At 42.7% G+C, this 22,993-nt stretch overlaps 3 protein-coding genes across 17 annotated transcripts; 2 read left to right on the top strand and 1 right to left on the bottom strand.

Moving 5' to 3' along the window:
* Positions 1–1,646: 1,646 nt before the first annotated feature.
* LOC102707907 (putative cytochrome c oxidase subunit 5b-like) lies at positions 1,647–5,942 on the bottom strand. Its single transcript, XM_006644297.3, has 6 exons — positions 5,786–5,942; positions 5,586–5,665; positions 5,402–5,452; positions 2,365–2,431; positions 2,177–2,256; positions 1,647–2,031 (listed from the first exon to the last, which is right to left on the bottom strand). Exons 1-6 carry the CDS (start codon positions 5,925–5,927, stop codon positions 1,963–1,965), a joined length of 489 nt encoding a protein of 162 aa, XP_006644360.3. The 5' UTR covers positions 5,928–5,942; the 3' UTR covers positions 1,647–1,962.
* Positions 5,943–7,861: 1,919 nt separating this feature from the next.
* Positions 7,862–13,193, top strand: LOC102707736 (tRNA (cytosine(38)-C(5))-methyltransferase 2). 3 transcript variants are annotated; one of them, XM_015832817.2, is made up of 13 exons: positions 7,862–7,911; positions 8,011–8,120; positions 9,566–9,694; positions 9,796–9,906; positions 10,604–10,697; positions 10,776–10,894; positions 10,977–11,099; positions 11,498–11,708; positions 11,797–11,889; positions 12,020–12,114; positions 12,222–12,302; positions 12,392–12,456; positions 12,627–13,193. In XM_015832817.2, the coding sequence occupies exons 2-13, from the start codon at positions 8,055–8,057 to the stop codon at positions 12,700–12,702; spliced, it is 1,263 nt and encodes a 420-aa protein (XP_015688303.1). In that variant the 5' UTR covers positions 7,862–7,911; positions 8,011–8,054; the 3' UTR covers positions 12,703–13,193. The 3 variants fall into 3 exon arrangements, with proteins under 3 accessions (XP_015688303.1, XP_015688302.1, XP_015688304.1); XM_015832816.2 differs by lacking the exon at positions 7,862–7,911 and having other exon boundaries at positions 7,912–8,120; XM_015832818.2 differs by lacking the exon at positions 7,862–7,911 and having other exon boundaries at positions 8,053–9,188; positions 12,627–13,191.
* Positions 13,194–14,298: 1,105 nt separating this feature from the next.
* On the top strand, positions 14,299–22,981 carry LOC107303481 (pentatricopeptide repeat-containing protein At3g54980, mitochondrial-like). 13 transcript variants are annotated; one of them, XR_005811319.1, is made up of 5 exons: positions 14,299–16,900; positions 17,658–17,726; positions 17,891–17,971; positions 22,105–22,327; positions 22,896–22,981. XR_005811319.1 is itself a non-coding variant. In XM_015837957.2 (1 exon), the coding sequence occupies exon 1, from the start codon at positions 14,340–14,342 to the stop codon at positions 16,773–16,775; it is 2,436 nt and encodes an 811-aa protein (XP_015693443.2). In that variant the 5' UTR covers positions 14,299–14,339; the 3' UTR covers positions 16,776–17,035. The 13 variants fall into 13 exon arrangements, 1 of the variants encoding a protein (XP_015693443.2); XR_005811325.1 differs by lacking the exons at positions 22,105–22,327; positions 22,896–22,981 and adding exons at positions 19,181–19,654; positions 20,105–20,674 and having other exon boundaries at positions 14,299–16,879; XR_005811323.1 differs by lacking the exons at positions 22,105–22,327; positions 22,896–22,981 and adding exons at positions 19,181–19,654; positions 20,357–20,674.
* Positions 22,982–22,993: the final 12 nt, after the last annotated feature.

Below are 22,993 nucleotides of genomic sequence, written 5' to 3'. Positions count from 1 at the left end.
CGACCCTGGCATGCGTGCATGGCTGGCTGCGCGACAGGTAACCTATGGACAACGAAAGTAAGGTGTCTAATTTTGACTTATTTTAACAACAAACAAAACGACATATTTATAAATAAAAAATAATTTATGAATAAAACTTTTATATGTGCTCTTAGCGAATAGAAAGCTAGAGATGAAAAATAAATTACAGTGAAAAATCTCTAAATTAACTCTAAATTTAAGATAAAAAATTAAAATCATCCCATACTCGTATAAGCATTAAAAAAACAGAATACTCGTATAAACATAAACGAAAACACGAGATGTAAAGCTTTTGCGATCAATGCATCTGCTCGCTGGAGAGCTCTACGATCCTCCTCAGGTCAATCACATCAGACGCGCAAAAGCGCCCGGAATCCTATTCCAATCCGAACGATCGAGCCGATGTTTTCGTCATGCTGGCTGGCGCCTGGCGGCCAGGCAGCGTGTGCGTGCGTGCGATCGATCGAGGCCTGCCGCTGGAGCTGGAGCTGGAGCTGGGCGCTCTCACATGCTGTACAACCAGCAACCGTACAGGTGTTGCTCGTTGGTGTGTGTATCCTGCGTACGGTGCTGCGCAATGAATAGAGTTGTGGTTGCAGATCAAAAGAGCAAATTAAACCGTTTTCCATTCGATGCCCCTTGATTAGAGCTGTGGTGTTGCAGATCGAAGAGCAAAACTGGGTCAACTTGAAGAAACAGTGGTAGGACGGCTTGCGATGCCTCGTCTTCTGGCTGGCTACAGGTTATGCTTATAGTTTAAAATTTAAATTTTCAACGTTAAATTTAAAGATGATTTTGAGGTTTTTTATATTAAAATTTATTTTTCAATATTAGCTTTTAGATCACAATGAACACATATGTCGTAAATATGTCGTTTGAGTTTTCTCATTTTACAATCCTGAAGCTTAAAATTCTAATAAGCATCAGCTTAGAATTTGAAAAGGTTAGGTTTTCCTAATTGTGGCATTTAGTTAATTTTTGGATTATAAAGTTGCTGATTGTTGTTTGGAAAGTTTTTTTTACAGTGAAGTTTCTGCAAATAGCTGCATCTAACATAAGCCCCCCCCCCCCCCCCCCCCCCCCGCGGCACCCCACAACACACCCGCACAAAAAATTTTACTGTTTCACATGAATTAATTTAATTCCAGTAAAAAAAACCTGGTTCCAAAGAGGCTTAATTTAACAGAGCGCTCTTTTTATTGGCATATGTAGTATAGTAAAACATGCATGGCCTAAAAGCATCTCCAATAGCTTATCTAAATTTAGTCATCATATCTTTCATTTAGATAATCATTTAAAGTAGTTTCATCTTTCATATCTATTTGTACTCCACCATATCATCCATATATTACATCCTCTGTATCTCAATGTCTCTTTAGAGGATAGAGAGAGATTATCCAAATATGAAAATTCTCTTTTCTAATATGGATGACATCTAAAAATAGATGATAGAATATGAAGCTCAATTTGTAATCTAGGATAGATGAGCTGTTAGAATGCTCTAATGCAGAATCACGGAAGATAATGACATCTTTAAGGGCGCTGATGTTCATGAAGAGAACATGATATCACTAGAAAACGCTTGTTAGCGGCTGTTTGCAAACAGGGACTCACACTAAGCACCGAATATAAATTGTTGCATGATTTGAATAGAAAAAGGTCCACCACACAAGATGGCCATTAGATATAACAGAAGAAAAAACGCAACTGATGCAGTCATCTTTTATTCGATGATGCTCCAAAGGAAATGCACAAGTCAAGCCTCGACAAGTTTTTTTTGTTTGGACAAAATCCCTAGGGAAAAAACTACCACCTGCTTGATGGCCAAATGTGTGTATTCATAAACAAGGACGCCGTAGAGCAGTCTGGTGCTAAAAAGTGCAAATCAAATCATCTGCCTCATCAAATTCTTATTATCAGAACCACGAGGCATGGGCGTCCTTAGTGGTGATGCTCGTCCTCGTCATCATCATGCCCATCTGGATCTCCGCCATCACCAATTACCTTAAGCTGCAAAAGGTAGCCAACAAAAGTTCGTTAAAGAACAATTGAACGTTACAGAACCAAAAACAGCTTGGCAATGTGAGTTATATATTCAATGAAAAACAGTTACTCAATACACAAATTAAAGTAGTATGTAAAAAAAGTTCAATACCACAAAATATTGTGAACAAACTGGGCACTCATGTGGTTCATCTTTTTTCAACCAGAACCATACGACATCATGCTCATCCTCTGTAAATGAAAAAAGTAAAAACAAAAACAAAAGAATCTGTTAATACCAGTATTGCATAATATTTAGCCGTTTAGAGTTTTCACTGAGCCAAGTCAACACTGACTGACCTCCTTCACCACCAGGACAACCAACTATCCTCTTGTTATAATAGGATTCAATGACAGCTGGTGCCTCCTGCAGGTAACACCAAAGCAAATTGATGAACAATATGACAGAGTGCTCAAACGATGCTGCAATATAAATGAAGAGACTAATGCATCGAAGTTCAGATCCAGCATCATCCTTGCAGCCAATTTAAAAGAACAGCTCCAAAGTTGAAATTTCAACACCTAAAAGCTATCACAAATCACAATCAGTGCAAATCATCCCCCTCAGGCCCTCAATCTAAACCACCCATGTTTAATCAACATGGATAGGTCATACCCATTCCCCAGCCACACACAAAAAAAAACGTGTAACCTGCTGCAACAGATTCAAAAGACTTAATAGCAGCAGAAGTAAGTAGGGGTGAATGGTCATGGTGAGTCAGTCACAGGCTAAAAGCAGTTGGGAATACTTGGGATTGTGCAATCTATTGGCATCTCTTGCTGCAAATCTGTTTCCTGTTAGGCTGTTACCCATTGTGGCTGTGTTTCAGGAGGTCCAAGGACCAAAGCGTTCACACGCAAAGTCAAGGAAATTAAGGAAAGGACCTAAAGCTTGATGTACAGGCAAGAAAGAAACTGTTAAGAAGAATAAATCATGGTCCCACCTGTATTTTGCTTCATTGCTTTCCTCTTCATCTGTATGTCATGGTTGCACAAAAAAGTACAGGTTTTCATCCACAAAAATTCTCACTAACAAAATTCTACATCTTAGAATTGAACAGATTGAAGTTCAATTACACGTCCATTGCACACTACTAAACCAGATCCTGTCATCATGGCTAGCCTCCTGACTCCTACGCTTCGGATGTGAAGAGCAGCAGGTGATCACTGATCAGGATTGTACATAATGCAGGTAGCTATTGAAACTTTGTGAACAAAGGAGATCGAGTGACTGATAGGATATAAACTGGGCTTGCTTGATTGATTAAAGCAGTAAAGTGGACAGGTATTGCTAGCTAAAGGGCATAAAACAGGGTTCTAAGAGTTAAGTGGTGAAATTTTGACACAGTAAAAGACCAATGGGGATAAGATGGGTTTAGTGCAAACTAAGAATTGTGGGCCAGTAACATAAAAACCTGTTTCTAAAATGAAAAGCAAACATTCATGGGGAAATGACTGGAAGAAAAATTGAAAGAAGTAACAGTAAGATGTGTCACAAGGATAAAAGGGAGTATAACACAGAAGGGAGCAAACCATGGGAAACTGAACAATTCCCCCAAACACACCACATTTGTGTACTGTACAAACACATGCAGGTATATAAATATGCTCATTTACAAATATGTGGTGACCTCTTTACAGATGAAACACAGATTCAGGATTTGTGTAAAGGCTCATTAAAAATGCAACATGATCACATCACAGTCTATAAATTGACCAAACTTACGTATGGTCTTTGTGGTAATGATAACCATTCAGGATTAAAGAAAAACCTTCCATAGTACTAATGTCAAAATACTTGGCAATACGAAAAAGAAAATCATCCAAGAACATGACAGTAGGGTGGGCACAGCGCCAATGTGGCCCCAGAGATGTATGCTGGTTCTTGTTGAGCCACATCACATAACAGAAAGTGTCTTCGTTTTTTTAGGGACACTGAGAGGTAAGCGAAACACCTTAGAAGGAACACAAGGGCACATGGCACTACCTAGTAGTTAACTCGATTACCCACCAAATTTGGCACGGACACACATGTTCTTGGGATAGTCAGGATAAAAATATGACATCACCCCTCTTAGAACAGAACTATCAATCAGGTGATTGCAGTTAAGTGATATACAAGGACATTCTACAACATGTAATCCAAATATCCCTGCTTGAAAAACAGGATTTCATAATTCATATCAAATCTGGGCCACTGATTATAGCCAACATAACAAAGAATCAAAGTGTCAGGACTAAAAGGCCTTGCATCACGTCACTTAAGAATATAAGCACAGTAAGTTCGTAGTCCAATGTATCAAATGCAATAACATAATGCACTTTACTGTTTACAGCTGAACAATACTTATGAACAGTTCACAGTTATGGGTATTGGTTTGCTGGATAGATAGAGAAGCAGGTCAAAGCAAAATTCCCAAAATAATGTTCACTACTCAGTCTCTAATTTCCACTTTCACAATGTTTCAGCACAAGAAAGTGTATCTTAAACTTGATATATTTCACAGCAACTAATGCTTATTTTGGTGTTCCAGCTAATCAAAAGAATGTAACTAAATGGCATATCCAAAGAAATGGTTTGAATGGAGAAAAAGCATCCAACCTATATGCATATTAATCAATAGGTTTATTACTTGCATATATGTTATATCTTCATTGCATCTCTCATCAAATATTGTGTCCTGCACCAGCTTCAATGCATTACTCATAGAAGAAAATAACACATTGCTATAATATATGCCAAGCACATAACATACGTACCACTGGCCATAACAGGACAAATTACCAATGGGGGAAGAATGGTTTGCACCAATATATTATCCCCCCCCCCCCCCCCCCCCGCTCTAGATTATAAGACTTTCTGGTTTTGCTTAGATTCATATATGTGCTAATGAATCTAGACACATATACAAAACAAATACATTGACACATGGATGAATCTAGGCAAACGTAGAAAGTCTTAAAATATGGAACGGAGGGAGTAACTAGTAACAATCGTTTAGCCCATAATCTGGAAAAGCTACCGAAGCTTTAGTAGACAGGCAATAACAAAGAGACCAAACACATTGGGTTCATAGAGCCTTACAAGTTTCACAACAATCGGCACATTGAAGAATAGTAGCGCACATTGGTGTAACCTAGAACTAGACAATTCTCCTTTGCAGCTCAATGCAAGTCTAGTCAAAGGTAATTTAACAAAGTATTGGCAATTCGCAGTTTCAACGAATTCAGAGCTAATAAACCTAGAGGTAGCACAGAACCACCGTGTATAGCAACAATCTCAGATTCAGATCAACAGAATCAATAGGATAGCCTACAACCAGGACCAACACCTCACCTTGGTACCGAAGGGGCCGACGGGAGGATCCATGTCGAACCGCTTCTCTCCCTGCGAAAACCATAGACAGATCGGCAAAATCACGATCCCATTTCCAGAACGGACCAAAAGAAAAAAAGAGCAATACTCCAACCGGAAGAAGCTCCAACAAAAGAAAAAAAAAGGGCACAAAAGCCGCTCCCACCTTGAGTTCTGCCGCGAGCTCCTCCCGCTCCAGCCCCGTGGCGATGGGCATGACGTCCTCCACCGTCGCCGGCTTGTCCCCTGCAGCCCCGCCATCCCGCGAGACCCCCACCAACCGACGACCGATCAGCGCCCCCAGCCACAGGGGCAAAATAAAAAAAAAAAACACACGAGATCCGAGGAGGATCGGGGAGAGCTTACCGGACAGGAGAGGACTGGTGCGGCGGAAGGCGGCGGCCGCCGTGGAGAGCGGGGCAGCGCGGGCGACGGGGGAGGGGCCCGCGCCGCGTGCCGCCGCGGCGCGGCGCAGGGCCGGGGCTAGGGTCTGGAGGCGGCGCCACATGGCGGGTGGCGGCGGGGTGGTGGTGGCGGCGTGTGTGCTCTCAGGTCGCGGCGCCCGCGGCGGCCGGGGGAGGGGGAGGAGGACGGCGAGGGCGAGATGGGCTCTCGATTTGATTTGACCAGGATGCGGACGGGGGATGGGGAGGGAGACGGCGCGGGGGAGGAGGAGGAAATAGGTGTGTCGCTGTGTGTGGGGGTGCGTGGCGGGGTGCGGGGGATGGCGCCTCGAGGTTCGTGCGGGGAGTGATGGGCGGTCGGGATCGGGTTTAGGGCGGGGGCGGTCACGTGAGGCGGGCGTGCTGGGGCAGTGGGGCCAAGGGCAAAGGGGTGTGGCCGAGCGTGGCGCCGCCAGACCAGTGTTTTACTCGGTTCTGTGACTTGTGTTATCGTGTCGACGAGAACCGAGCCAAGTTGGTGCGATTTGTTTTTCAATTTCTAGCACTCAATAGCGGAATGATATCTTTTGAATGACTTTAATTATTTATCACCTAAGGGCATGTATAAAGAGCTATAATTATCGTATCTATCGATACATACTCGCTAACGTAAAAGAGAAACGATAGGAGAGAGAAAATTGGTTGTTTTGCATAGAGTTATGAAAACATCGATTCTTATAGTATAAAACAAGGAGACATCTATAAAATTTGCTTTGTACGTGTGCTGATTCTAATTAAAGATGCTGACTAGATAGAATACAAATAAGGAATTAATTAGTCTAGAGTTAGCTTGAGAGACTATCCTTTGTACGAGGAGTTTTTTCTGCTGACGTGGCTTGAGATAGTGGCCATAATAGACTCTACTATTGAACATGCCCTAAATCAATAGGATTTTTTTAGTTTGTTATTTTTATCTACCACTCAACATTGATGGAAAAATTGCTCTGCTATGATATCATTTATCCTCTCTTCTTTTTTCATGTTGTTACCACTTGCCATAGACTGTGGCCGTCTATCTTCCCACTATCTTACACCTGTACTGTGACATCTACCCACTTGTTCTCTCTTTCTATCGGTGGTCAAGACTATCGCTACATACGATGTTATTATTTTTACTAAGACATTGTGCATCTGTGATTTTTTCTTATGCTTATAAGATAAACTTTGAATTTTTAAATCTAAATTTGGAGTTTATTTTAGATTTTTTAATGATAGTTTATTTTTAGTACGTGCTTTTAGATAATAAGAACAGATATAAAAGTTTTACTTTTTATTAATTTCGTGTATAGTTAATTTGAACGAAACAATGGGGGCACCGAACTCTCTGAAAATTAGAGGGGTGACAACAGTAGGGAAAAAAATGAAACTTGTTGGATCTATTTGAGCTCGAGCCACAACACAACATTGTCTCTTGACGCCCTTTACCATCTCTTGCTTTTCTCTCTCCCCGTTGCTACACGAGAAGGATGAGCCCGACTCACGGCCCTCCCTATAGCTCCGGCAGGTGTACTAATAATGACAATAGATTAGACAACCCATCTGTGTAACATACGAAGTGAGGAGGCAGATGACTATAGCATGGTTATTTTTCTCTAGTGCCATATCATTTAGATGAGGTGCTAGCATTTCATGTGAAAAATAAATAAAGGTGATAATATTATCTTTTCGCTTAAAACAAGTAATACTTAAACGAAAACTTATGAATGATTAAAAATAATTCACGCAAAGCCAGGGGTGAGGCCCAATAGACCACAGGGGGTGCCCAGTCCAAATTTGTTTTAGTTATTAGTATCTAGTATCCACCACATGTGCATCCTCCTTGGCCCAATTGTATGCACCCCCTGGGCCAAAAACCAGGTTGCTCGTGGCCCATTTGCATGCTGAAATGTCAAACTAAACAGGCATTTGGCCTAATGGCCATTAATTTTTGGTCCACAAAATCACATTACAGGCTTTAAGCTAGGATAACAAAAGATTCCAAGGATTGCGCTGGACATGTCTTCTCTTTCCTTTTTCCTCGATGTCGCACGCCCCATCCGAATAGCGACGGTTCGTCTTCTCTTTTCCTTTTGCTCGCTGCTGGTGTTGGTCTCTCTCCTGCCCATCGCGATTTCCAAATTCCAAACCGTCCTCTTGCCGATTCTACAGACTACAAGAACTATGGAGGTGGAGGCCGCCGCCTTTGCTAATCGATGTCGGTCGCGGGCCGCTCGCAGCCGCTGCGCCGTGGCCTCCAAGCTCCACCTCTCCACGATCAGGTCAAGTCATCAGGCTAACAAGCAAGGACATTTTGTATCTCCTCTATGCAGTGCGCTCTTATTTTTTAGTGATTAATTTGATTTGTCACAAGTAAACTCCTATAATTGAAAACATATGTTATGATTATTTAGATTACATGACTCTTGGTTAGGGTTGCGACACAAGAGTAAAATTAAAAATAATCCTTCTGAATATCTATCTCATTACTAATGCAAATTACATAAAATGTGCTGATACAGTGCTATTCTTTTTTTTTTATTTTTTTAACTTGACTGCTTTGCTACAAATAGTGCGTGTTTAACTTTATTATGTTATTCATATGTGATACTGTGATAGTAGTGCACCTCCATATTTCTCTCCTAGCTTCGCCACTGCGCAAAGCCTCACCCAAAAATGGAAATTTCTATGCTTGTTCCTCCCCTAGCATGCATATGCACACCATATTCGAAACAACATATTAGGGGCCCTCACTGCATCAATCCTTGTTGCCCTCGAGCTCTACTGGCTCCCCTGCTTCGTTCGCCGCCCAAAGCTCTATGGGCCCATACTGCCTAGACCCACATGGTTGCGCTACCACGAGCTCATCAATCATGACACGTAGATCTAGACTGCTCCAAACTCCGCCACCCACACTGCCTAGATCCAAGGACAAAACCTCTGCTGGCCCTCGACACGTAGATCCATGATGCTTAGTGCTGCTGTTTGTAGCTCGAGGCTATGATCCAACGAGCTTGTCAGCAAGAATCGTTGCCTCCTCGTGAAGCTTGGGAAGCCACAAATGTTGCCATCTCCTCACAAAGCTTATGCCTTCGAGCCCATCGCCTTGTGAGCCACACCAACCCACCTTGCTCTCATATGTGCTACCTGCTTGATCTAGTCGATGGGGTAGGAGGCCTCGGGTGGGTGATAGTGGCCAAAGAAGGGGAGATGGTAGTGGTCAACGGCGTCGGGTGGAGCATGTCACCATGGCGGGACAATTCGACATGAGGGATAGAGAGCGATCGGAGGGAGGGTGTTGACGTCAAAATCTGGCGCTAACAGATGGACAGGGAGAAATATAAGAGAAGGTAAATAATACTATCTTTTATATTTGTTTCCGATTTAGGGGGCTAGATACAAAATATTAGACTTGACATAAATTAAAAAAAACACAAGGGTTTAAAGTAAGCATATTAAGGGTTGACATATAAACCTGAAGTAACAACTAAAATTAGTCGTGTCATAGGAAGACTATTTTATAGATAAATGATCTGGATCTCAGCCTATGTGACACTTGATACCACTCAATTGACGTGGCTTCCACCGTAAATGCCGTAAAAACGTGCAGCTGAATTGATTGACACCTGGACAAATAGTCTAAGAGAGAAAATACCAATGGTTGAACCTTTGATGGTGCTGCGCCTGGGCCTGGGCCTGGGCCTGGCACCATTCTGTTTGGTTGCAGCGCGCCCGCGGAAGGGCTTCCAGTTCCAGACTCCAGAGCAGCAAGCCGGCACAGTCGCCGCCGCCGGAGACGATGGAGACTGCGGCCCCATGGAAAGTCCTCGAGTTCTACAGCGGCATCGGCGGGATGGTAGTAACACCCAAACTCCTCTCTTACCTCCACACACCGAATTTGCCCACACTGGTCTAACGGCGGCTAGGGTTTTGGCGCCTCCCACGGCCCACCCGCAGAGGTACTCGCTGGCGGCGTCGGGCGTGCGGGCCGAGGTGGTGGAGGCATTCGACATCAACGACGTTGCCAACGATGTCTACGAGCTCAACTTCGGTCACCGTCCGTGCCAGGTGCGGCCCGTTTCCGCTTGAATCGCTTCGCGGTATACTGGGTTTGGAACCTAGGGGAAACGCTTCTAAGCTTGTGATTAGTTTGGACAGTATCGATTTGGTCCGGCTAGGATTTAGCATAGAACATGGTATTTCTCTATTAGTGTTGCGCCAACTGCAAAGGCGAAGAGAAGTGAGGGTTCAGAACTTAAAAATGCTCGATCAGATGTTTAGGCACTGTAACTAGGCTTCTAAGGAAGTATGGTTGTAAGTTTTCCACAATTTATGTTGTGTTTAGATTGAACCCCTTTCACCTCGGTCCACAGAGAAAAAATTGTAGGATTGGTGACGACACTTCATCACAGAAGTAAGAACTCACAGAGCAGCTGATACTGGAGCTCAGAGCATAGGAGGGAATGCCGATTTACGGATCTCCATTAGTAGACTATATTGATGTATTTGTTTAAACTGTCCACAATGTTGCTTACAATCTAGTTGGTTTCTTGTGAATTCGTGTCCATCACCATTGCACACCTAAATGTCAAGGGAACAGTTTGTCATTTGCCTTCCTCATGCTCATGCAGTCATTCTCTGGTTCATCTAACCTGTTCCTGCAGAATGAGCTTATTGTTCTACTTGCATGATAGTTCTTGTATTGAATTGTCTAAGTCTTTAACAATGTCATTATCTCAATCACATCACCGTTATCTAACTACAGGGAAACATTCAAACACTCACTGCTAGGGATCTAGACAAGTATAAGGCACATGCATGGCTTCTTTCTCCTCCATGTCAACCATACACACGGCAAGGTTTTCTTCTGGAGTAGCTTTCTTTCAATGTTATCTGATTGCCTTTTGAATTTTACTGATGGATGGAGTACAATGTAGGACTTCAGAAGCATTCATCTGATGCTCGAGCATTATCATTCATAAAGATTCTTAACCTGATGAAAAATATGAGCTTTCCTCCACAAATGCTATTTGTGGAAAATGTAGTCGGATTTGAGGTTAGTATAACCTTTGGTTTCTTTACAGCACTATCCTTGACTATAGTGCTTTGACAATGTGTAAGCCCTATGTTTATGACAGGTGTCTGATACACATGACCAGTTACTAGAGGTTCTTTCCGATCTCAATTTCAATACACAAGAATTCATCCTAAGCCCATTACAGTTTGGTATCCCATATTCTAGACCTCGTTATTTTTGTCTGGTAAGATTTCTGGAGGATCCTATGTTGTTTAATGTAATCCATCACTTGACTTTGTAAGACATAATATGGCACAAGTCTTAATGTTGTTACCATTACATTTGTTCATCACTTCCATAGTTCACAAACTGTGCAAATGGCAAGGGATGACTTGGGGGGTTGCTGCTTAGGATTGGTAAAAGGATGGTACTTGCCGAAGTGCTTAAAAGGAAAAAAGGAGAAGAAAAAAAATAAAAAAACAATAGGAAAACACTCAAACAGCTTGTTGTATCTACAAAACAGAGAATCATGCAATTGAGTTTCCGATTTAAAAAGTACTGGATAAAATACACTCTGTTCTTCAATAGTTTATTTTTTCTTGATCCAAGCAACTCGGTATTTATTTAATACCTTATCTACAGGCGAAACAAGAACCTATGAGTTTTCAAAATCCATCAGACAACAGCAAGCTGCTTCGGACACCCACATTCTTGACATTGGTAAGGGATGGTCACAATAGGTATAACCAGAATGAAGATGAGATGGAACTAGTGTGCAAACCAATAAATGACTTTCTTGAAACAAGAAACCTGAATATCGACGGGAAGGATTTTTCAGGCACCATTTCTAACTGTAAGTTCAAGAAGCCTACATAATTACCAGGATGTCATTTGAATGGGAAGATTAACTGTGTATTTTAATGCTACTCTGTGTTATGTAGTTAATGGGTCTGATGGATGCACTCCAAGCGAAACTGTTTTTCAAGATTATGTAGTCCCACTAAACTTGATTGAGCGGTGGGGGAGTGCTATGGGTATCCTTTTTCATGATTTGAGGCTCGTGCCTCATTCATTTAATGATATTTTACTATTATTTATTCTTTGAACACTTTGACATTGCGTTCTAATCATGTTGAACGTAGTGGTTCCTTGATTGTTTGCCAGATATTGTATACCCTGAATCAAGGCGATGCTGTTGTTTTACCAAAAGTTATTATCGCTATGTGAAAGGGACAGGTTCTTTATTAGCTACGTCCAATGTAAGGCTCATCACATACAACTTTTTCATCTGTCCCATGGTGTTGCCTCTTAATCTGAATTCTCAGGATTACTATTTCCTTTTTCTATTACCTTCTTTAAATTACAGAACCTCAAACAAGTTTCCAAAGAGAACCTTGAAATTTCTTTGCTGAAAGAGATGGGCTTACGATTTTTCACCCCTCGCGAGGTATGGGTTTATTGACTACTTTACATATGTCACACCCTTCAATTGTTTACGAATTAGCACCATAACATTCAATATTCATGATTTTTCAGGTTGCTAATTTGCATTCTTTTCCATCAAGTTTCCACTTTCCGGATCAGATAAGCCTTAGGCAACAGTAAGTTTTAGTTTCTAACTTTCTTCTCTGTTGGTACTCATGAACTTCAGGAATACCATGATTGCAAAGCATGTAAGAACATGAAATGTTACGCCCTGGTTTTAAAAACCAGACAGTCCAGACCTCACTGCCTAATTTGTTTGTTATTGCAAACTTACCTATGGTTGCAGGTATGCTATGCTCGGTAATAGCCTGAGTGTAGCAGTTGTGGGGCCTTTGCTGCGTTATCTGTTTGGCGAAACATAGTGGCGCTCAACCAGTTGGCAAATGATGGTACACAGAAAAACACATTGACCGGTTGTTGCCTGTGCTACTCCCTCTAAAGCCGGGATGGTTCTTGGGTATGATCCATCTACTCTCCGAAACTAATGGCTGTGGTGCAAACTTGCAACCATCCCAATTGCGAATTGGAGTGAATTTCCCGCAGCGGTGCAAGTTCAACTTCATAGGGCTAGAGTAGTTAAGGTCGATTGATTGGCGGGGGAATCATGAAAGGGACAGCGCAAGCACGATGGTCCAGCATGTATCAGTGAAACTCCGACGCAGATCTGAGCAGTGTAGATAAGCTTCTTCCACACTGTCCCCTTTGCCCTTGGCATAAGTTGTAGTAACGTTGAATGTTGAGGTATCACAGCATTTGACTGATATCATGCGGATTGTTGATTTGGATCCGACCTTCATGAGTTCACCTTTCGACTGTCAAAAATCGATTTGCTTAATCTTTCTGCAAAGAGGTTATGTTTGATGGCTCATTTTTTGCCCTAAGGATTAAACTGAAGTGGCTTTTAGGGCGCGGTCGAGGTTGACGTGTCCAACTTGTCTAATCAGCGCATGTAAAACGAAGAAAGCCAATAACACATGATTAATTGAGTTTTAGCTTTTGCAAACTTGAAAAATAAATTAATCTGATTTTTTAAAACAGCTTTCATATAAAACTTTTTTTTTTCAAAAATACACCGTTTAATAACTTGGGAAGCGTGCGCATAGAAAAAGAGAAAAAAATGTTCCTCTTTGGTTGGTTTCAAACGCGCCCTTAATCCTTTTATTTTGGCCTCCAATATGAACAAAAAATTTCACCCTAAGGCTCAAGGTTTACATTTTCGATCGGTTTTCTAAAAGCCACCAGGGGTCAATTTTAGCTAGTTTCCTTATGAAAGCTATCGGTTTTTGGCGAGCCGGCACTCTTACGTCGAAAACAGTCTCAAAACTAAAACCTTGCTATTGCTAGAGCCATGTTAATAGAAGAGCTGATAGGTGGTTTCAAAATCTTTTCATATGAGCTAACTTATATAATAGTTATATATATGAGTAATTTTATTATCCTTGAGAAGATAGCAGAAATACCACTGGTTTCTATGAAAAATGCTCTATATATAAACATATACTTACATGGTTACATTGTTGATATAGGATCATCTCTCATACCATAATCATATATTTATATAATAGTATACTTATGATTCATCTCTTAATATATGATCGCCTCTCATACACTCAATATTTTAATCTATGATCACCTGCTATACAATTATACATGATTTATTTCTCATGTACATATTGTCTTAAAGTCTCTTTTTCTGCACATATGCTGGAAATCTATATTTCATTTTTTCTCCCCTTTTCCCAATCATCAATATAAGCATGTGATAATTTTGATAGTTACTTAGTGTACTCTCTTAGACTTCTAAGAATTTTAGAGTTAGAAAAACACAGAAACAAAACAATAACTCGAAAGTTTTTTTTTTTTTTTAGGCAGAGATCTGAGAGTTGGGAGTTTGCGTTGCGTGTTCGTGTGCAGCAGTTCCGCGGCAGCGGTCGTGTTTGCGTGTGCCCACAAACCCAAAAAACCCTCACTCCACACCTCCTCCCTCCCCACGAACACCATGCGCCCGCCGCGGCTCAGCGCCGCCGCTGCCGCCGCCTCGCGACCGCTCTCCTGGCGCCCGTACTGCACGGCCGCGGCTTCGAACGACCCCGCCGACGCCGAAGCCGAAGCTGCCGCCGCGTCCGCGTCCCGACCGCGCGAGCCGCTCTCGGCCCACTTCACCAACCGCCGCCCCGCCGCGCGCGCCCCGGCCGTGGTGAGGGACCTCTCCTCTGCGCTCCGCGCCATCCTCGCTACCTCCCCGTCCTCCCACTCCCGCGCGTACCCGCTGCTCAAGTCCGCCGCCTTCGACGCCCGCCTCGCGCCGGACGCGCTCGTCGACGCCGTCCTCTCCGCCGCCGACGGGCCCAAGTCACCGCACGCCACCGCGCTCCTCAGCCGCCTCCTCGCCTCCCTATGCCGGTCCGGACGCGCTGGCGCGGCGGCCGCCGCCTACGCCACGATGGAGGCCCGCGGGGTCATCCCGGACGCCAAGTCCCGCACCGATCTCCTCGGCGTTACTGCGCGGAGCGCGTCGGCCGCGCGTGCCCTAGCGCTGCTCGCCGAGATGCGGGGGAAGGGGCACCCCCTGGACGCGTGGATGTTCGACGTGGTGATGCGCGCTTGCTTCAAGGAAGGGATGTACTGTGACGCGGTCAGGCTGTTCGACGAAATGCCTGGTTCTGAGATCGAGCCCGACCAGCGTGTGTACTCTGTCGCTATCGTGGCCCTCTGTAAGCTTCGTGATGCCAACCGTGCACTGCTGGTGCTGAGGAGGATGCAGGATGCGGGGTTCGTGCCATGGGACTTCACGTACAACTCTGTTGTGGATGTGCTTGTGAAGGAAGGGAGGATGGAGGAGGCGCTACACATTAAGGATGAGTTGCTGGCCACCGGGAAGAAAATGAGTGTGGTTCTTGCAACAACATTGATGCATGGCTATTGCTTGCAACGAGAGGTTAGGAAAGCGCTGGATATATTTGAGGAGACAACAAGGGATGGTCTGGTGCCAAACAATATAACATATACGGTGCTAATCAGAGGTTGTACTGAAGAGGGGATGCCAGAGAAAGCCTATGAGCTGTGTCGCCAGATGAGAGATCATGGGTTGTTGCCAAGCGCATATGAGTTCAATATGGTTATCAAGGGCCTTCTGAATGATAAATGGTGGAAAGATGCTGTAAACTTGTTCGAGGAGATGTCTGATTCTGGGATACCAGATGTCTTCACATACAATATACTAATTCACTGGCTCTGCCAGCATCGCAAACTCCGTGAAGCGCTTAATTTGTGGGAAAAGATGAATCAAACAGGAGTGGAACCATCTATGGTGACGTACAACAGCTTGTTGTTGTGTTATTGTGTGAATGGGTGCATGGATGAAGCAATGAAGCTATACACTGAGATGCCTGAAAAAGGACTCACACCCAATGTTGTCACTTACACAACTCTGATGAAAGGGCATATCAATAAGGCTGCTTTTGACAAGGCCTATGCTCTCCTTGATGACATGAAACAGAATGGGGTTTCTTGCAATGATTATACATACAACACTCTCATAAATGGTCTCTGTATGGTTGGTCGAGTTTGTGAAGTTGGTGAGATGCTGAAGAGATTTGAAAGTGAAGGTTTTGTTCCAACTGCAATGACATACAATAGTATCATCAATGGATTTATAAAAGGTGGCATGATGGGCTCAGCATTTGTTATATATCAGCAGATGTGTGAAAAAGGTATACCTCCCAACATAATAACATATACCAGTTTCATTCATGGATATTGTAAGACCAGTTGCTGTGACCTGGCACTGAAGCTGCTAAATGGTGTGAGGTGCAAAGGCCTTCGACCTGACATTGCCGCATATAATTCCTTAATAAATGGGTTTTGCCAAGAGGGGAATATGTCATATGCACTACAATTTCTTGTTTTTATGCTGAAAGATGGTTTATTACCAAATATTTCCATCTACAACAGTTTTATTACAGGGTACAAGAATTTGAAAATGATGGAAGAAGCTTTGAGATTCTATGAGAAAATTATCAAAGAAGGAATTGCTATTGATACAGCAACGTACACTACCTTAATTGATGGGTTCTCAAAAGAGGGCAATGTAACCTTTGCATTGAAACTGTACTCAGAGATGATGGCAAAGGGTAATATTCCTGATCATATTACTTTCACAGCATTAACACATGGCCTTTGCCGCAGTGGAGACGTTGATGGTGCTAGGAAATTATTGGATGAAATGAATAGGTTAGATATTCGCCCTAATGTTTTGATTTATAACATGTTGATAAACGGATACATCCGTGATGGAAAGCTGCAAGAAGCGTTCCAGTTGCATGATGATATGCTTGAAAGGGGAATTATGCCCGATGATACAACATATGACATACTAGTTAGCATGAAATCTTTGAAAAGTGACAGTCCCATTGATGTGGAGAATCCTACTTGAACTTCCACCAGTTAAGGATCAAGAGCTGGTTTGAGGAGATAAACATTTCATTGTATGGTCAGTGTCAAGTTGTGAGTTTTTCTGGATATAAAGTGAAACCTTAGGTAAGGCAAATAGAAGCGAAGGTAAGCATTAGAATTCAATTACTAACAAAACCATCTTTTATTGTTATCTTATGTCTGCTTCACAGTTGGCACTTTGTGATTACTTCTGTACTATCAATTATTTTGTGTCCAATCATTGTACATGAAATTCCCTTTCTGGTGTTATTGTTGAACTTTGCCAAAAAAAAACATTTAGGGCTTGTTTTTAAATGGCAACTGTTAAATTTATCATTTATGTGACTTAAGTACCTAATGCACGTAACACATTCAGTACCTAATGCATTAAGAAATGGTGTCTGGTTGGGCCTGTCTTGAATGGTCAATAACTCAGTATATCCTCTGTAAAACAAAAGGTTGGATATGACCTTGACAATTTTGATCTGTTTAATATCTGCATAAGTTAGTTGTTGCATTATCTGATCTACTACCTATTTACTTGCTGCATTCACATGTAAGATGAGGCAATGCCAGTATTGTCGGACATGAAAGATCCATAACGATGGTATAATGTGCCAACTAGATTAGACTTATGAGGAATCCTAATGTTGCATATATAAAGGGATGGACCCCCGTTTCCTCAGAAAATAGCAGAATGGATCGTTGCTCCTCTGGCTGTAGAACCCCAATAACAGAGGAAAGATCCACCAAGAAAGCTTAATACCAATAGAGTAATGAGCATGATGTAGATCCAACTTCTATGCCAAATATAATCAGAAGTCTAGGTTTTCTACTTTCACTGATATCTTGTGTTTCAAAAAGGCTAATTCAAGTCCTTTAGGTAAATTACATCGTGACTTTGAAGTTTTTTGCCATTTTCATAAGGTGAAACAGGATGTTTCTCATCAAGGTAATTGTTGTGGTAAAATGCTTATCCTCATTGTATTAGACTATTGGTTCGGCAGACATGCCCTATCTTTTGACTCTTGCTTATACTTATAAACAAAAATTTAAATTTTCAACCTTAAATTTGGAGTTAATTTTAATGTTTTTTCATCGTTGTTTATTTTTCAGCCTTGACTTTTAGATTATTATGAACACACATATAAAAGATTTTTCATCGCTGAAGACACCAAACTAGAAAGAAGATACACTGTAAGTAAGTCTATTACTAAATCTCTATCCAAAATAGGCGAACACTTGCATGAAGTAATCTCCATGCTTCTACATGCGTTAAGAATGAGTTCCTTATCATCATCATCATCACACTTTTGTAATTGCACCTCAAATCAGAACCAATAAGTTGATCTGAAGATTACATGCAACCAGTGTTTGCCTAAATGGCCGTTTAGACCGTTTAAACGGCGTCTAAACGGTAGACGGAGGCAAACTGTCTCGTTTAGGGCCTAAACAGTGATTTAAATGGTCCGACCGGTTAAACGGGCCGAAACCGTTTAAACGGGCTAAATGAAATGCTATTCAGCCCGTTTAGACGGTGGGAGAGAGGAGTAAACGCTGATTCGGCGAACGAAAACTTCATAGCCTAGAACGCATGTCGCGCTAGGCAGGGCGAGAGCCAAAAAAATTTACTGTTTGAGCGTTTTTGGACATGGGAGTTACATTTTCTTGAATGTTTCACATTTCTAGAGCAAAATAAGGTATGCCTCATATCATTCTCACATTTGTTGCTTCTAGAATCAAGAACAAAACACGTGATGCATTGAATATTTATTTTAGATCATGTATTTTTGTGCAAAAAGTAGAAAAACCGTTTAAAACGTTTAATCCGTTTAAATGGCGTTTAATCTGTTTAAACGCTAGACGGTGGGTAATCGCCCGACTAGCGTTTACCGTTTAGGCTAACACTGCATGCAAATAGGATTTAGTCAAAACTTTGTAAAAAATCACATCATTTCTATTTAACCATAAGAGTCTAACATAAAACGAATACTCCTACGATCATATTTTTTGTTATGAATTAGACTTTGTATTTTTATAGTCATATTAGCGGAAGACATAACCCACATATGTTAGGGACACGACATGAGAGCTAGGAAGAAATAGCATCGATGTGTCACTCTCTGTCATCGTTGTGGTCCAATTTCCATAATTCTAAATTATCGTACCACTAAACAACTCTCTTGGTAATGTGGTAAATTTTAAAGAGAATCCACTGTGTGCCACTGATTTTGTCACCTTTCTACGATATGCCATTGAGTTTGTCAAGTTCTACAATATACCCTCTATTTTACTAAATCTCTATAGCATACCACCACCGTTTACAATCTGTTAGACTTTAGTTATCTTTAGGGTTTACTTTTCTTAAATGCTAAAAATACCCTTCCCTGAAATAATATCACATAGAGGGAAAAAAAGCAGTTCGATTGGATCCGGGCCATGGAGGAGGAGAGCACCATGCCGCCACCTGCATCCTCAGCGCCGTCGCTTGCGAGTCCGCCCTTAGCGTCGGCGCTAGCGGCCACGTCCCCGCCCTCAGCGTCGGCGCCGGCGCCTACATCCCCGACCCCGCCGCCGGCGGCGGGAGCAGCGGAGGTGGCAGTAGTGGCAGCGGCGGAGGGGGTGGGTTGCCGCCGATAGTGTACCCGCCGCCGACGGGGGCGAGGCGGCGCTGTGCTGCGTGGCGAAGCTGACGGTGCTGGACCTGATCATCCAGGAGGTGATGGACTACGCGTGCGGCTCTAGCGCGGAGTGCGGGTCGATCCAGCCGAGCGGCCGCCCACGCCTCCTTCACCTTCAACAGCTACTAGCAGATCACCAAGGCCATCGGCGGCACCTGTGACTTTGGCGGCATCACCACCATCGTCACCTGAGACCCAAGTAAACCTCCTCCTCCTCTTCCTCTTCTCACTTCTCATCATCTTCTCAATAAGCATAAGGATAAGCAAAAAGATGATGGTCTCTTCAACTTCTCATCATCTTCTCAGTAATCACGAAAGGTCTTCCTTTTTTTTTGTGATCAGAAAACATTGTTTACAATGTCTGTTGTTTTAGCTAGTGCCATCTGCTTTGCTAGAACTGAGTAGCTAGCTGAGCATGAAAAGGAGACTTGGCTTTGCCAAGTTGCACTGCATGTACCATGTGTTCTGAATTCGGATGAATTTTGGCCAACTTTGGGTTTATGAAAAATACTAGCTAGATGAATTCTTGTTGCAGCAATCTATAGCCAATGCTGAACCAAAATCCTTCTTGTTTGGATGTGAGTCACTGCACATCTGAAGTTTCTCCTAACTTTGTTTTTCTAATGAACTTTTTTTCTGAGCTCTGCAGGCTATGAGAAGCGTCAATTTGACCTACTGTGAAGTGGTTGCAGTATATTTAAAATATATTCTCATAATTTTCTTAAATTTCACATTGTTTTCTCTGTTTAGTTTTTAGATCATATATTTTCATTTGCAACTATACAATTTACTTATTATACATAATTTATATTTAAAATATATTCTCATAATTTTCTTAAATCATGTTTTTTCACATTGTTGATTCTACGTAATTATTACCACTATCATCTCGCTGTCACAGATGGCAATGACAAAAGGCAGTGCTATGCTATAGAGGAGCAAATGTCACGAGGGCAAATTCGTCCTTTCTCCGGTTCAAACAGATGCTAACATCCAAACTGCCATCGTCAGTGGTATGCTATAGAGATTCAACAAAATGGAGGGCATATTGTAGAACTTAGCAAACTCAATGGCATATCGTAGAAAGGTGACAAAGTCAGTGGCACACACTGGATTTTCTCAATTTTAAATATAACCTTATTTATATTGATGGTAATATTAGTACTTTCTCCGTTTCACAATGTAAGACTTTCTAGCCTTGTCTAGATTCATATGGATGCTAATGAATCTAGGCATATATATAAATTATATACATTCATCAATTGATGAATTTAGGCAAGGCTAGAAAGTCTTATAATATGAAACGGAGGTAGTACTCTTTAAAGCTGGCGGGCTAGGAGCCCTGTCGTGCGGGCCACGTCGGCTGAATTCTTTCTGGCCGTTCGATCTGGGATGGGGGGCTGGATGTGTGGGGGCTGGCCGTCCCCGCCATGCATCGTTCCTCCGTCTCTTTGCGCTGTGCGCTCGTCGCACGTCCTGCTTGTCGCCATCCTCTTTCTTGCTGCCTCGCTCCCCTTTGCTTGGTTGCCTTGCTCCTTCTCTAGTCGTCGCTTCCTTCCTCCTCTATCTTGTCGCGTACCCGGTGGCGGCACGCCAGAGGCGGATGTCGGGCGGGACTGCAGCCTCGTCTGGAGGGGTTCGGGGCGGCGCTGGGAGGACCTCAGGCGGCGACGCTGTCCTCCTTCCTCTCGGTGCGGATCCGACGGTGGTGTCGCCGGGGTGGACCTCCATCGTCGGCAAGGCCGTTGCTCAGTTGCCTTAGTATCGTCTAACGCACGCCACCACCGTGCTCCGAGGCCCAAGCCCAAGCCCACCCCGCCATGGATCGCCGGCGGCCGGAGAGGCTACCAGATGGTTGGTGGCGGGCGCGTGGATGTGGGCGTGGGCGGGGAAGAGCAGTACCAGCAGCAGTGCGGTGACGACGCTAACGAGCGGCGGACGGATCTGCGGCGCGGCGAGGCAGAGGGCGGTGGGGGCCACCATGTCTGTCGTGGTGTGCGGCAAGAGGTCCTCCATCTTCGCCAACGAGCTCATCTGTTTCTCCCCTCCCTCCCCTTCTCTCCTCCCCACCACCACCACCACCCCTTCCAAGCGCTCCCGCTGCTCCCTGGCCCACACCTTCGACGAGGCAGGCCACCGCCGGGAGGTGCTCCTGCACCACCTCGTTGCCATCTTCCCCTACATGGATCCCCAGGTTCGTCTCCGACCTGGCCAAAGTGGCGAGCCCTTATATTATTATTATTAATTTAGAGTTATGTAGTGCCTCGAGCAATGGATGCAATAGCTAGATCTTGTTTGATTGAGATGTTTTGCTGATTGCTACCGACTATTGTGTTGCGTGAATGTTGAACATTAGAAGTTAAGTGTTAATATATTTTCCAATTTGATTTTCCATAAACTTGTTAGATACGTTAAACTGTGATTTTGATTATTTGAACACACTGCTTGCCATATTTCCCAACCCTGCTTTTCCCTTATTACAGTGTATTACTATTTTTATTGGCAACTTGCCAACATAATATCACAGATGACAGTAGTGACAAACTGAGCTGCTATGTTCCTTATATCCCGCACAAAGATGGTATGTTTCGGTTTAACTATGTTGTGTTCATATCAACAAGAGCTATTAGCATCACTTGTATTTTGTAGGTTAACTATCAGATAGTCAAATTCAGTGTTATATACTTAACTGGTGGAAGTAAGAGTACTTCCATGAGGAGCATGATAGTGTATAGTGAAAAGGCAAGCTATTTCACTACTGCAGTATAAATGAAACAAGGTATTGCCGCTGCGAACATATATCTCCAACTTAAATGGAAGGCTACGCAAGCTTGCAGTTCACCTTACAGACAAGGAAAATGTAATCATCCAGGTATAAATCGATTAGTATCTTTGTATCAAGCCAGCAGATTACACAGACCAGATATACCTAGCTACAGTAAAGTCTGTTTGGTTTGTCTTTAATTTTTATTGGGGCGTATATGTTTTGTTTTTAATCCTGGGGTCCTGGTTTCATTCAAACTGATTACTTATTAGTATTGCTATCATATAAAGTAAAGGAGACTGTATGTACATTATATACTAAAAGGAAATCTTTCTACGTGGTTCATAAAAAGCCTCTTTACTTTTACCTTCATCTATGCAAGAGAAAAATGAAATATTGGATCAGTAACCAATTCAGAGACAACAGTATAAATGGTCGATGATGATTGCTGACACATGCCAGTATACTGAACTGAGCACATGCCGCACATACCCTTTTTGCAAACTATTATAAAAGTGATATCATGTTCTGGTGCAGCTTCTACATACAAAAAGAAATCCCAAATAGTTTACTTTGTTGATTGTATTAAGGTACATGAATAATGGTACTAAACTCTATTGGAATGTCATGAACATAACCTAATATGATAGCTGAATTAATTTGTAAATACATGCAGACTTGAGGTCTCTATGGAAGAAATTGCTGAAAATAGGAAAAAATGGATGGCTGACGAGCTGATGGTGGTTTTCAATAATATATTGAAGGCAAGTCTGA

Source organism: Oryza brachyantha, chromosome 1 (genome assembly GCF_000231095.2).
Source record: "Oryza brachyantha chromosome 1, ObraRS2, whole genome shotgun sequence".
Classification (NCBI taxonomy): domain Eukaryota; kingdom Viridiplantae; phylum Streptophyta; class Magnoliopsida; order Poales; family Poaceae; genus Oryza; species Oryza brachyantha.
This window is presented reverse-complemented; position numbering and strand designations above follow the sequence as displayed.

Coding starts and splice junctions, on each gene's coding strand:
- LOC102707907 (XM_006644297.3), bottom strand. CDS start 5,927: ATGTGGCGCCGCCTCCAGACCCTAGCCCCGGCCCTGCGCCGCGCCGCG. Junction 5,666..5,785: donor CACCAGTCCTCTCCTGTCCG/GTAAGCTCTCCC, acceptor GCGGGGCTGCAG/GGGACAAGCCGGCGACGGTG. Junction 2,032..2,176: donor TTTGTTCACAATATTTTGTG/GTATTGAACTTT, acceptor TACCTTTTGCAG/CTTAAGGTAATTGGTGATGG.
- LOC102707736 (XM_015832817.2), top strand. CDS start 8,055: ATGTCGGTCGCGGGCCGCTCGCAGCCGCTGCGCCGTGGCCTCCAAGCT. Junction 8,121..9,565: donor CTCCACCTCTCCACGATCAG/GTCAAGTCATCA, acceptor GTTTGGTTGCAG/CGCGCCCGCGGAAGGGCTTC. Junction 11,100..11,497: donor GACCTCGTTATTTTTGTCTG/GTAAGATTTCTG, acceptor CCTTATCTACAG/GCGAAACAAGAACCTATGAG.
- LOC107303481 (XM_015837957.2), top strand. CDS start 14,340: ATGCGCCCGCCGCGGCTCAGCGCCGCCGCTGCCGCCGCCTCGCGACCG.